The sequence below is a fragment of the Gopherus flavomarginatus genome, chromosome 5 (assembly GCF_025201925.1).
Source record: "Gopherus flavomarginatus isolate rGopFla2 chromosome 5, rGopFla2.mat.asm, whole genome shotgun sequence".
NCBI lineage: Eukaryota > Metazoa > Chordata > Testudines > Testudinidae > Gopherus > Gopherus flavomarginatus.
In genome coordinates this window covers 60,241,362-60,254,313 of record NC_066621.1, presented here as the reverse complement: position 1 = coordinate 60,254,313, position 12,952 = coordinate 60,241,362, and the positions used below count along the sequence as shown (strand labels likewise).

General features: G+C 38.3%; 2 protein-coding genes across 7 annotated transcripts in view; one reads left to right on the top strand and one right to left on the bottom strand.

Annotated features, from left to right (window-relative positions):
- LOC127052012 (uncharacterized) overlaps positions 1-12,952 on the bottom strand; it is a 584,770-nt gene that overhangs the window by 385,483 nt on the left and 186,335 nt on the right. The gene's annotated exons all lie outside the window — the stretch shown is intronic.
- Positions 1-12,952, top strand: part of SBF2 (SET binding factor 2) — a 588,450-nt gene that overhangs the window by 435,617 nt on the left and 139,881 nt on the right. For all 6 annotated transcript variants that reach the window (XM_050954979.1, XM_050954981.1, XM_050954978.1 and 3 more), the window contains exon 17: positions 2,334-2,402. In XM_050954979.1, coding sequence (XP_050810936.1) covers positions 2,334-2,402 — 69 coding nt within the window. The remainder of the gene's footprint in view (positions 1-2,333; positions 2,403-12,952) is intronic.

Genomic DNA, 12,952 nt, shown 5'->3' with positions numbered 1-12,952 from the left:
TCTGTACCAGAAAACTCTATTCATTAAAAGTGTTTTGTGGCCATTACACATGTAGAAGTCTGCAGTAGAATTGCCTACCTTTTCTAATCTACTGAGCGGAAAGTTGGCAATACTGCTATTCCATAGTAAATTTCTACTGAAAGTTAAGAGGTTTTGGAGGTTGAAACAAATTCTGCTCACCTTACTCTCAAAAGTGAGTCTGTTTCACTTTGTTGGCTCTGCATGTGTAGGTAAAGAGAGTTGGATTTGACACTTAGTTATAAAAACCCTTCTTCCCACCTTTGCCCCTATTCATTGCAGTGGTGTCATTCATCTTCTAAGATCCTGTCATGTGAAAGATGATGTTCTCTCGTTAATACAATATGCAATCCATAAGGATTGTCTTCATCTTCTGTCACAACTTAGCGGTAACAAAAGAAACAAATCCAAATTCCATTACAAAACAAAAATCTTTTGAGTTTCTTCTCCATCAAATACAATTAACTAAGACAGAAAATATCATATTATCGCTATATAAATCCATGGTATGCCCACATCTCGAATACTGTGTGCAAATGTGCCCACCCCATCTCAGAAAAGATATGTTAGAATTGGAAAAGGTTCAGAAAAGGGCAACAAAAATTATTAGGGATATGGAATGGCTTCCATGTGAGGAGAGATCAATAAGACTGGGACTTTTCAGCTTGGAAAAGAGACAACTAAGGGGGGAAATGATAGAGGTCTATAAAATCATGACTGGTGTTGAGAAAGTAAATAAGGAAGTGTTATTTACTGCTTCTCTTAACACAAGAACTAGGAATTACCAAATTACTAAGTAACAGGTTTCAAACAAACAAAAGGAAGTATTTTTTCACACATTGCACAGTCAGCTTGTGGAACTCTTTACCGGAGGATGTTGTGAAGGCCAAGATTATAACAGGGTTCAAAAAAGTAGATAAGTTCATAGAGAATAGGTCCATCATGGCTACTGGAGATGGTGTCCCTAGTCTCTGTTTGCCAGAAGCTGGGAATGGACAACAGGATGAATCACGTGATGATTACCTGTTCTGTTCATTTCCTCTGGGGCACCTGGCATTGGCCACTGTTGGAAGACAGGTTACGGAGCTAGATGGACCTTTGATCTGAGCCAGTATGGCCATTCTTATGTTCTTAATTCTGTTTATTCTGTGAACTATCTTTGCTGTAGTTATAAGCCTTTTTCAAATAAAGCGTCCTTGAAGCTTCATAATTCAGAATTTAAACATTCTTCACATAGCCTCTGTATATCACCACTTATGGGATCAAGGCATCAGGACATGTGAACATATAAGATGGTCATCTTGAAGATTTACAGTTACTATTTTTCTTTTGTATAGTTTGTTTTTGGTAAATGTACTTCAGTATTTATCATTTGACTCACCACGATGATAGTTAATTGAATGTCATAGATTTAAATGTGATAGGGCTTATTCTTATCTCTCATGCTGATGTATGTCAGGTGTAACTCCACTGAAGCTAGTGGAATTATATTGGCATAAAATAGTTGTGAGATCAGAATCAGTCCCAGCATGTTAAATGAATGCTGGCTTAAATAGTGGTTTCTTGAAATAACTTTTCATCAACTGTGTGAAAAATACTTAAATTACAATGGACTAGTAATAACCCCCTCTAAAATGACTCATACTTTCATTCCATAAAAGTGATTATGAACAATGTACTTGTTTATTTCCTTGTGTAAGTTTTGAATTAAAGTATGTTACATGCACCTATTTACTGTATTTCTACAATGTAAAATTTCAAAATGATTATATAAAATTAAGTTGAAACCAAAAGTTCATAGAAATGCTTTTCTGTATGTTTACAGTTATTATTACCAGACTTTGTTGTGGTTGAAACCTAATGCTACTATGCTGTAGACTCAGCATTGGCAATAACCTAGTAAATATGCTTCAGGTCAGTTAATGGCCTTGTTATTACTCAGGAGTGGGCAACAAGAATGATATTCAACCCCTAAGAAAAGGATGTGTGGACTACCCATCTCTAAAAGCACATCCTTGTTGCTGATATATGGAGTAGAATTGGCTTACCCTTATGACTAGCAGTTAAGGTACCACTGTTGGAACAACAAGAGCAGAAAGGGATATATAAGAAAAAAGCCGAAATTAAGTAAAAGTAATTATTTACCTCTGACTGGATTGATCAAAAGTTAATATAATTGGAAAAGAATAGTCTGAGCATCCACCCGTCCCCAGCAAAAAGGAAAAGGTCAGTCTGCCTATTATGTATAAATGCGGTTCACGCTGTCAGCTAGTCATCATGACTTTGCTTATTTTCTATATATGTTTTTCTTGAAGGATTGTTCAACTTCAGAAGAATACAGCATTGCTGCAGCATTACTGCCCCTGACAACTGCATTCTACAGAGTAAGTTTTTAATGGTCTTAATTTAAGTTGATTACTGTTTTCTTATATATGTTTTTATTTCTTTAGATCTGCAGTTCCGGGTCGGGACCCCTAAGTTGGTTGGGGCTAGGGTGACCAGATGTCCTGATTTTATAGGGCAGTCCCGATTTTAGGGTCTTTTTCTTATATAGGCTCCTATTACCCCCCACCCCCACCCCGATTTTTCACATTTGCTGTCTGGTCACCCTAGTTGGGACCCTGTTTTAATGGGATTGCTAGGGCTGGCGTTAGACTTACTGGAGCCTGAGGCCCAAGCCGAGGACTTCAGCTCTGGACGGCAGAGCTCAGGCTTCAGCTCCAGTACTGAGTGGCGGGGACCAGGTTACAGGCCGCTCGCCTGGAGCTCAAGCCTTTCTCCCCGCCTCAAGTGAAAAGGCTTGGGCAGGCTCAGGCTTTGGTCCCTTGTCCTGGGATCATGTCGTAATTTTTGTTGTCAGGAGGGTGTTGTGGTGCAATGAAGTTTGAGAACCATTGATTTAGATCACTAAAAGGATGGAAGTGATAACAGGAGAAAACCTAAAAGGTAGGAAGCCTTCTGCCAAAGCCCATTGAAGTCAATGAGTGTCTTTCAGTGAACTTCAGCGGGCTGTGCATCAGGCCAAGAATGAGGGGGGATGATTGGTAATGGGGGTTCTCACTAGAGCAGAACAAATTGATTTTTCAGTTCTGCCAGATGATTGAAAAATCAGAAAAAATATTCAGTTCATTTCCAGAATTATGTGGAATTTGTCAGCAAATCGGAAAAATCTATTTTGGGTTGTACAAAAAGTTTTATTCTGGTCAGTGTCATATTTATTGCATAGGTCTACAGTTATCCAGCTTTCGGAGTATGGAAGTTGAAAGGATGATGATTTTCCACGTTTCAAACCTAAAGAGAAAAACTAAGAAATCTGACTGTCACTTGCACAAACCAGATGTTGCTGCATAATAGAAAAAGAATTTTGTTATTCCCAGATCTAACCTTCAGGTTAAGTGACTGTCCCCGTTTTATGCCTCGTAAGACCCACATTCCTTGGCAAAAATGCAGAAGCAGTTTTTATTTTGGTTATATGTTTTATACAAAATTAAGATTTAATCTGTTTTTTAAAAATGTTGTTTAGTATGCCAGATCATCAGGGGAACTTTTGGAGGGTCTAAGTACAGGGATTCCATTTGGAGTTGGAAGATTAATAGAACTTTTAGAATATATTTCCATTTCTTTAGAGTCTTTCAAAATTTGTGCTGGACTGGAACAAATAGGTCTTAACCTCTCATGGGCTGTGTATGGGCATTCTTCCTAGGAAAATGGTACCTATATATTTTTTAAAACCTCCTCATCCCCATTACTTGTTTGATACTGTTTCTGGAGAGCTGCACTGTGTCAGGCATCTGGTGGTGGTCCTCCATTTCTGACTTTGAGGAGAGGACACCATCAAATACTGTCAGGCACTGCTTCTCTTCCTAGCCATTCCTAGTGTTTGGAGTGGAGGTCAAAGCTGTATGTAGGGTTGGGACGGTGCCAAGGGTGGCACTGGAATCAAGATCTGGGGACAAGTCAGGGTCAGAACTGAGATCAGGATCAGTACTGTAGCTGGAAATCAGGTGCAAGCCAGGGGTCAAAGCCAGGTGATCAGAATCCAGGGACAGTACTGTAGCAGGGGTCCATGTGCAGGCCAAAGGTCAAAGCCAGGTAGCGTCCGAGAAGGATCAGGAAGCAGAGGCAAGGCTGTAAGCAGGTCAGTAACAGGGCTGGAGCAAGGTCAGAGTAGGGCAAGGACAATACTGGAATGAGCTCAGGCAAGGCTGGGGAATAAAGAGGAAAAGGATCAAGAGCAGGCTTGGAGTCTCAAGCATCTGATGCACTGCGAGGCTGCAGGAGAGTTCCTGGTGGTATAGTATTGTTGTGCAAACTGATCTGCAGCTCTGGTGGTGTCATAAATATAGAGGGAAGGGTAGCAACCTTTATGTATGAATATCATAAAATCCCTCCTTGGCAGCTGTACTGAATTGCCTTACCTGTAAGGGGTTAAACAGTCAAATAACCTAGTTGGCACCTGACCAGAAGGACTGTCATGGTATAATCCCCACTCTGAACCTGAGCGTCCAAAAGATGGGGTACCAGCACGAATTCCTCTAAGCTCAATTACCAGCTTAGTACTTGTAGCGCTGCCACCAACCAGGAATTCCAGTGCCTGGTACACTCTGGTCCCCCCAAAACCTGGCCCGGGGATCCTCAGGACCCAGACCCTCTGGATCTTAACACAAGGAAAGTAAACCCTTTCCCTCACCGTTGCCTCTCCCAGGCTTCCCCTCCCTGGGTTCCCCTGGAAGATCACTGTGTGATTCAATCTCCTTGAATCGCAAAACAGAGAGGACAATTCACCTTCCTCCCTCCTTCTCTTTCCCCCTCCCCGACTCTTCCTGAGAGAAAGTAATCCTGGCACAGAGAGAAATCAGCCTCTCTCTCTCCTCCTTTCTCCCCACCAATTCCCTGGTGAATCCAGACCCAGTCCCCTGGGGTCTCACCAGAATAAAAAACCAATTAGGTTCTTAAACAAGAAAAGCTTTTAATTAAAGAAAGAAAAAACAGTAAAAATTATCTTTGTAAATTTTAAAAAAATGGAATAGGTACAGGGTCTTTCAGCTATAGACACTGGGAACACCCTCCCAGCCTAAGTATACAAGTACAAATTAAAATCCTTTCAGCAAAAATACAAATTTGAACTCCTTTCAGCCAAATACACATTTGAACTTCTTCCAACCAAATATACATTTGCAAATAAGGAAAACAAACATAAGCCTAACTCGCTTTATCTACCTAGTACTCACTAGTCTGAACTTATAAGAGCCTGTATTGGAGAGATTGGAGAGAAACCTGGTTGCACATCTGCTCCCTCTGAGCCCCCAGAGTGAACAACAACCAAACACTAACAACACACACAAAAACTTCCCTCCCTCAAGATTTGAAAGTATCCTGTTCTCTGATTGGTCCTCGGGTCAGGTGACAGCCAGGCTCACTGTTCTTGTTAACCCTTTACAGTCAAAGAGATATAAAGTACTTCTGTGCTATTAACTTTTCTTATCTGTTTATGACAAGGACCAAAGAAGATACTTTCAAATCTGGGGTGGGGGAGGATTTGTTTCTTGTTCTCTTTTGTTGTTCCCTCTCCCGACGGAGGGAGAAGCCAAGCAGATACAACATCTAAAAATATACCTGGAATAATCCATCTCAAACCACAAAAATTGTAATTAGGGCAAGAAATTATGTTTTGGCTTATATACATTTTTCCTATGCTACAGAGGTAGTTTTATTCCATTTTATGTAACTATAAAGCTGAGCCCAGAGGGGAATCCTTTGTGTTTTAAATCTTTTATTACCCTGTAAAGTTACCTTCCAGCGTGATTTTGCAGGTGTGATTCTTTTACTTTTTTTCTTTTAAATACAATTCTTTTTTTTAAGAACCTGATTGATTTCAGTGTCCTGAAGACAAAGGGTCCGGTCTGTGCTCAGATTACTATGGCAATTGGTTGGTATATTATTCTCAAGCCTCCCCATTAAAGGGGGCAAAGGGGCTTGGAAGAATAGTTTGATGGGGATAGGGATTCCAAGTGACCCTTCCCTGAAAATTTTGTGTAAATCACTTGGTGGTGGCAGCAATACCAGTCCAAGGACAAGGAAAGGAATTTGTTCCTTGGGCAGGTTTTAACCTAAACTGGTAGAATTAATCTTAGGAGGTCTTTCATGTGGGTCCCCACACCCCAGAGTTCAGAGTGAGTGGGAACTCTGACAGACAGAGTTTGGGAAATAACTAGGAATGGAGGTCATCTGACCCATGCTGTATTACAGGATAGGCTGCTTCTGCATGCCTAAAGGCTGTCATTACAGGCTCTGTAGGAAGAGTAAATTAGTACAGCTAAGGTATTGCTGCGTGCTTGAGTGGTGACTCCCCACAGCTCTGTTGGAGGGGTAGGTGAGCAAGCAACCCTGGTTTGGCTGCAGGTTTGGCTCACAAATACTGCTGCTCATCCTATTTCCTCACCTGAGTTTTCCTGTCAAGGACCTCATATCGTAATGGATGGTAGGCTGAAAAATTCTCTCCTCTCTTCATCTGGACTTCCCTTTATAGTGGCCCTAGCTAGAAGAATAAAAGCTTTCCAGATTCCTGCTAGACATGTTGCCATCTGTGATCAGCCCAAAGGGACGTACAAAATTCAAACTAAGCTAGGGAAAATTGTTTAGGTTTTTTTTTTTATTAAAATGTATCCTGGCACACACATACTAGATTTGTTATTAAAACCAAATATATGTCATAGCTTTTCTTGCTATATTGCTAATCATTGTTATTAACTATTCTTATAGGATAGATTTTTTTCTCATTATCTTATTTCTCTTCAGGAAAAACTAATAGAGAGGCCATTAGCATTCTAATTCTGTTGCACCCATTTTGCTGAAAATCCATACCTGAACTGAACGTTCACTGTTTACCATTAAGAACTATGATATTTTTACATTTTCCATAAAGGAAGTTATAGTAGTACTTGTAATTTTTTGCTTCTTTTAATGTTTTTGTTATCACTCCTCAGTATAAAATATAATAAGTATTTTATATACACTTTGAAATTGTCCATCCAAGCAGCACAATCTTAATGATAGTTGAAGAATCTGAGGCCAGGAGTAAACAGGAATCTTAGATTTATTATGGGTATCTGTTGTACTTTATGCCATGTTCCAGAGGTACCCTTTTGTGTCTCGTGCAATTTGTACTAGATCCCAAAAGAATTACCAGTGAGACAATCCCTACAATAAATCTAGAGATGCTGTAAAATTTAATTAAAAAACATGAAATTTACAAAACTGCTAAATATCTTCTCAGTCTTATAACTAAAACTCAAATGTACTAGTTTAATATCTGATTTATCCCTGGATCTGGAGACCATAATACCAGTATATCCTGAAATTGCAGTGGAATGGAATTTTCCATCTTTAACTATTATAATCTTATCATTAACATCATTTCCTGTTCCTTCAGATCAAATAGTAAAAAGGAGTAATCCAACATCTCAATTCCACATCTTAAGTACTATGCATAGGAAATATTAGGATTCATAATGTGCATCCATTTGAATTACCTGATGAGCTGAACTTATTACAGGAGAGGCATTTACTTGGAAGTGTGCCAGAAGTTTACTTTGCTATCTCTTTGTTTAGTTCATAAAGCAGAAGTGATGACAACTCCTCAGTAACTGTTCTGTTTACTTTCCAGGAATCATTACTGTATGTATATGAATGTTGTACAGCTACAAGTATTTAAAGTGTATAAATATTGCAGCAGAAGAAGCATTATTTAGGATAGTCCAAATAGGCATAAAGAGGTGTTGGAATCATAAATGCAATCAAGAAGAGGAAAAATTAAGCTGACCAACACGCAAAACTTACTTAATGGTGTGATTTGTTAGACTACAGGATGTTTTCCAATGAAGTGTTATAAGTTCCATCCTTTGAGACATTTAACAGTCTACTGAAAAAAGCATTAAAAATATATTGGAGGGAACAAATTTGCCCTGGCATCGAGTGAACAGAGTGATCTATTAGGTCTTTTCAATATCCTAATGTCTCTTACTAAGAGATGTTTACTCTAGGGGGTTACTACATGTATTTAATTAAAATAATAAGACAGAAAATTTCAACTTGCGACATGCTATGGCTTTGGTTTTGGCTTTTGGGATGTCCAGTAAAATTCCAAAATTTCACTAGCTAATGCCCAAAGACTAAGCTATTGTGAAAAGTGATAGTATTCAATTCATAGACAACAAGTCAGTACATATTTGCGAGCTGGAAAAATGGTTTAACATATTTCTACAAAAAATCACAATGCTTTTTAAAAAGCATTTAACATACTAGACCATAAGCTATTAACAGAATGTGACTTATCTGTGACAGCAGTCCTCTTCACTGTGTACTGTAATGTCATGTAAGCAAACAAATCTTTTGCCTCTGGGTCAGAAAAGGTTTTCACTTACCATTAGTAATACTTACGGAATTTTGTTTAAATTTTAAACAATATAAATAAATAAAACTTATTTATGCCTGAAGATAAAAATATATTGCCCAAGGTTTGCAGATGTCCTCTGTTATTTGTTCTTTATTTGTTTTCTAATATAGAGTTGTATAAAACAAAAAAAAGTGTAGTGTTCTCCTGGTAGATGTTTGTTGATATACAAAAAAGTATTTCTCTTAACTGACTTGCATGAAGAATGGTTCAGTATATGGGACATTTTCCTTTACTTTTTTCATAATAATCCTTAACATTGTGTGGTACCTTATCTTCAAAGTTCCTTACAAACATAAAAGATCTCAAAGCAACCATAGAAGTCAAGAGGAATAAGGCCCCAATTGATTAATAAAGTAATTAACTCATTTCTGTTATACTTTTCCTATTTGTATGGGGTTTTCTTCCTATGAGTTAGGAACATAAGTACTGTAAGAAGTTCCATGGCAAATACTATGTTGTCTTTGGCTATTTTTCTCAGCACTTTATGGTTTGTCTGTCACCTGGCAGTCTGATCAAACAATCCTCCTACTCCCTCAACCCCTTACCCCTGCTGAGATGGGGCTCAGGGGCATTTTGATGCTACATTCTGACAATGAAGATCCAGTAAGAATTTTCTAGTTTCCACGAAACAGATTTTTTGAATTTTTTAGTAGAAGCTTGAATTTCATGTAGGCTTGACTTCTTAGTTCAAATAATTTAATCTTGAATTATATGCAGTAGCCTGTATAGATCCATCTATATATGGAAAATTACATTACATTACAGATTATTGACCTAATTTTGAAGTTTATTATTCAGCATTCATAATAGTGAATATTAATTCACCCATAAATGATTACAGAAAATAACATAATGAAAAACATTCCCCTTTAGAAAACCAAATTTATCTGTTTTGTATAGAAAATTTAGGGCTTTAAATTTTCCATTGTAATAAGTATTCTTGTAGATGTTGATGACTAGGATGATCTTGCTATTCAGTATCCCAAGTGTACCATCTAGAATTCTGAATCAGTTAATATTTTTAATGGCTTGATTTAAAGCACTTGTCAGTGATTATCTTGTTTTGGCAAACGAGATATGTAATAAGCTATCTCATGTCTCAGCTATGTTACATAAAAATCAACATATACCATTTAAGGTAACACATTTAGATACTTCAGTGACTAATTACTTCATAGATTGAAATACATGACTAAATTATGCAATTGACCTCATTTGTGGTTCAAGATTTTGTGTCACTCCTGAACAATTGTTCACTTGGCCAAGAGAGCTACAAGTTTACTTGTAACAGATTCATCCAAATGTATCATTTTAAGTTTTGTTGATTTTTTCCCCACTTTTGAGCCATCTAGTCACCAATAAAATTAAATTGGATACTGATGACAATTTTGAATCTAAATCTCATAGTGAAACATTGGAAAAATATTTTGCAAAGATGGACACTGGGATTAGCAAGTTAATTCTTAGTTGGAACCATTGTTTGCACATCCACATTCACATCCACCCACTCTTATTTTTATATTGAGTCCCCAGGCAAGGTATTTTGTCATGATGTTGCTTACTTTGGTATTTTGGTAATGGAATTGGGTAAAACAGACTTCCTGTTTCACTGATACAGTCTTTTTAAAATGTACAAAAGAAGTATTCGGTTGGCATGTGTGGGTACCTTTTATAGAACATGGATCCTTTTTTCCAGAGCATTTGAGGAAGGGATTTACTGGTGGTTCCTTATTGGATCAAGAAGGATAGCCTATTAAAGTTCAGTGAAAGCATTTTAAAGAAACATTGCTCTATCAAAACAATCATAATGTGAGAAGTAAAACGAGAGCTGGAAGGAAGAAAAGGGTAGTGATAAGTTATTAAATATGGGACAAACAGTACGCATACTGAGACACCAGATAAATAATTATGATGGTTGTTTTTTGAGTCTATTCCACTTCAGGTACACGAGAGTCAGAGATTTTTCCCTCAGAAGTATCATTGGGGCAGTATTTGCACCCTCTGTGGCATTGTGCTGCTGTATGATGGTATGAAGGGCAAAGCCACCTCACCCACCCCACAGTTTCCTCTTACTACCCATGATTGGTAGTCGGAGCATGTCAGTGTGCTTCTGCAAATTCTCTCCCCTTATGGGGAATTTATCCTATCATTCTGTGAATAGTTGGTTCTTGTTAGATGTTAACTGTTTAGTATATGTTTTATTTGTTGTTGTTCTTTGTTATTTTGTTGGAGCATTGGTTCCTTCTTGTTGTGGGGTGTTGACACTCAGAACCTGGATATGCCTCAGTCTTGAGGGTTTAAGCCTTGTGATGGCTGCAAAAGACCTGCAAAAGAGATGCCAGTAAGTCAACCTCTTTCCACCTGCCTAAGCTGCTTCAATGGGGGTCACATTATAGATACTTTAAGCCCAAACAAAGAAAGAGAGGCAAGAGCGTGCTACGTCCTTATGGAGGTTTCCATGTATCTGCCTTCTGAGCCTTCCTGTTCAAGGAGCACACAAGTGCTCAGCATCACTGAGAAGTGCCCCTCCAGTCACTGCCTGGGAACATCAGCACTGATCCCCTGAGGCCAAGGAAGAAACACAAGAGACTGGAATAGTCCAAGGAGCTGAGACTTAGCTCCACTAGATGATTGAGGTTCCTGGTACCATATACCCTGAGGAGATCAGAGAAGGGGATTTTCTGGCAAGGTAGAGTATTCAGTACCAATCTCATCACGCAATGGAGCATCAACTCTGGCACTGGTACCCTGGCCAAGTGTTTGTCAAATGCAGACAGGATGGAAGGCTTTCCAGTCTTGATGCACAGAACTTTGTTCTGGATTTCATCCTGCATATGTCTGTGCTATGACATTGTCAATGTCCCCACTCCAAACAGTGTGGTAGCATATGCTACAAGTTCTCAATCAACTTCCACAGCTCTTATGATTCACGTACATATAATAGACATTTGTAGAGCTGCAACTTGGTCATTGGTACATGCCTTTACAACTCACTATGCTATAGCTCAACATTCCAGAGATAATGCAAGTTCAGATGAGCAGTACTTCATTCATTTTTCAGGTAGACTCCAAAATCGATGTCCGGATTGAACTGCTTGTGAGTCACCTGCAGTGGAATCGTTGTGCAATCACTCAAAGAAAAAAAAATTATTAACCTGTTCTGTAACTCTTATTGTTCTAGATGTGTTGCACATGTTTATTCCACAAACCACCTCCCTATCCCTTTATATTGGAGTATGTCTGGTAAGAAGTAACTGAGGAGGGCCTGGGGAGGCTTCACCCTTTTTACCATAATGCAGCAGCATGAGCCAGCAAAGGCTGCATGAGCCAGCAAAGGCCACATGTGCTGCCCTAGTGGGTACTGCTAAGGGAAAAATCTCCAACTCTGGTGCACTGGGCATGTCCACGCCAGAAGTGGAGTGGACATGTTCAAGACATCTCCCAGAACAATAGTTACATAACAGATTAGTAATACTGTTTTGGTTTTGGTTTTTCAAAGTGAAGAGAGCATATTCTTTATAGCATAGGATCTGTTAGACCAAACGAGAACAAGAATATACTTTTCCTAACTAAAGACTTTCAGTAAGGACTTATACATAGCATTTCTTTGGCATGAAGTCCTTAAACTTTGTAAATTCTTTCAAGTTGTATCTCCTTTATGGACCTTAATAAATAACCAGTTCAAATCAGCGGTGGCGGAGGAGCTTTTTGTTATAACAGTATAGGACCTCTAAGAAGTTCAAAAATTATAACGTTCAGGACAGCCAGGACTCTATATCACATTCTAAACATATATCTATATTGTCATCTTAGACACTTTCTCAAAGAGGTACCCAGTTCCAAGTCACTCAAGGAACCAGAATGTAACCATTTGGTATGTTATCTCTTTCTTACAGAATCTATTAAATAAAAGATTAATTATTCATCTGTATCAATTGCTATTTGAAAAGCATGAAGGCCTGTTGTGGAAAGTAAAGGCTAAATTTTTAATGGATGTGAATGTTAGAATACTCTGGTGATGGGTAAAGGGTTAACTGAGAACAAACTAGAGACATCCTGTAGTCTTACTCAAGACTTATTCAGGCAAAAGTCAAAGTGACTTCAGTTAACGTCAGCTGGAGTCAGTGGGAGTTTTTCCTGAATCAGTCTTGAGAAAAGACTGAAGGATTTGGAACTAACACATTGTCCATTAATATGAAATGCAGAGTAGTTTGTAGTCATCTTTATTTGTAGAATTTTTATGACCCCAGCCAGTTATATAGAATTAATTACGAGTACAGTAAGTTTGGAAATCAAAACTAGTATATTATTTCCCAATTTAATTTCAGCATTCACTCTATAATGTTCCGCCTCTCTTTTAAGCCCTCCCTATCAGCATATTGGCATCTATATTTGTCTTTCTTGATTTTAATGTAACCAAGATGTTGGTTATTCTGTGTAAGCAATCTGATATGTGATTGTGTCTCTCCATCTAATCAT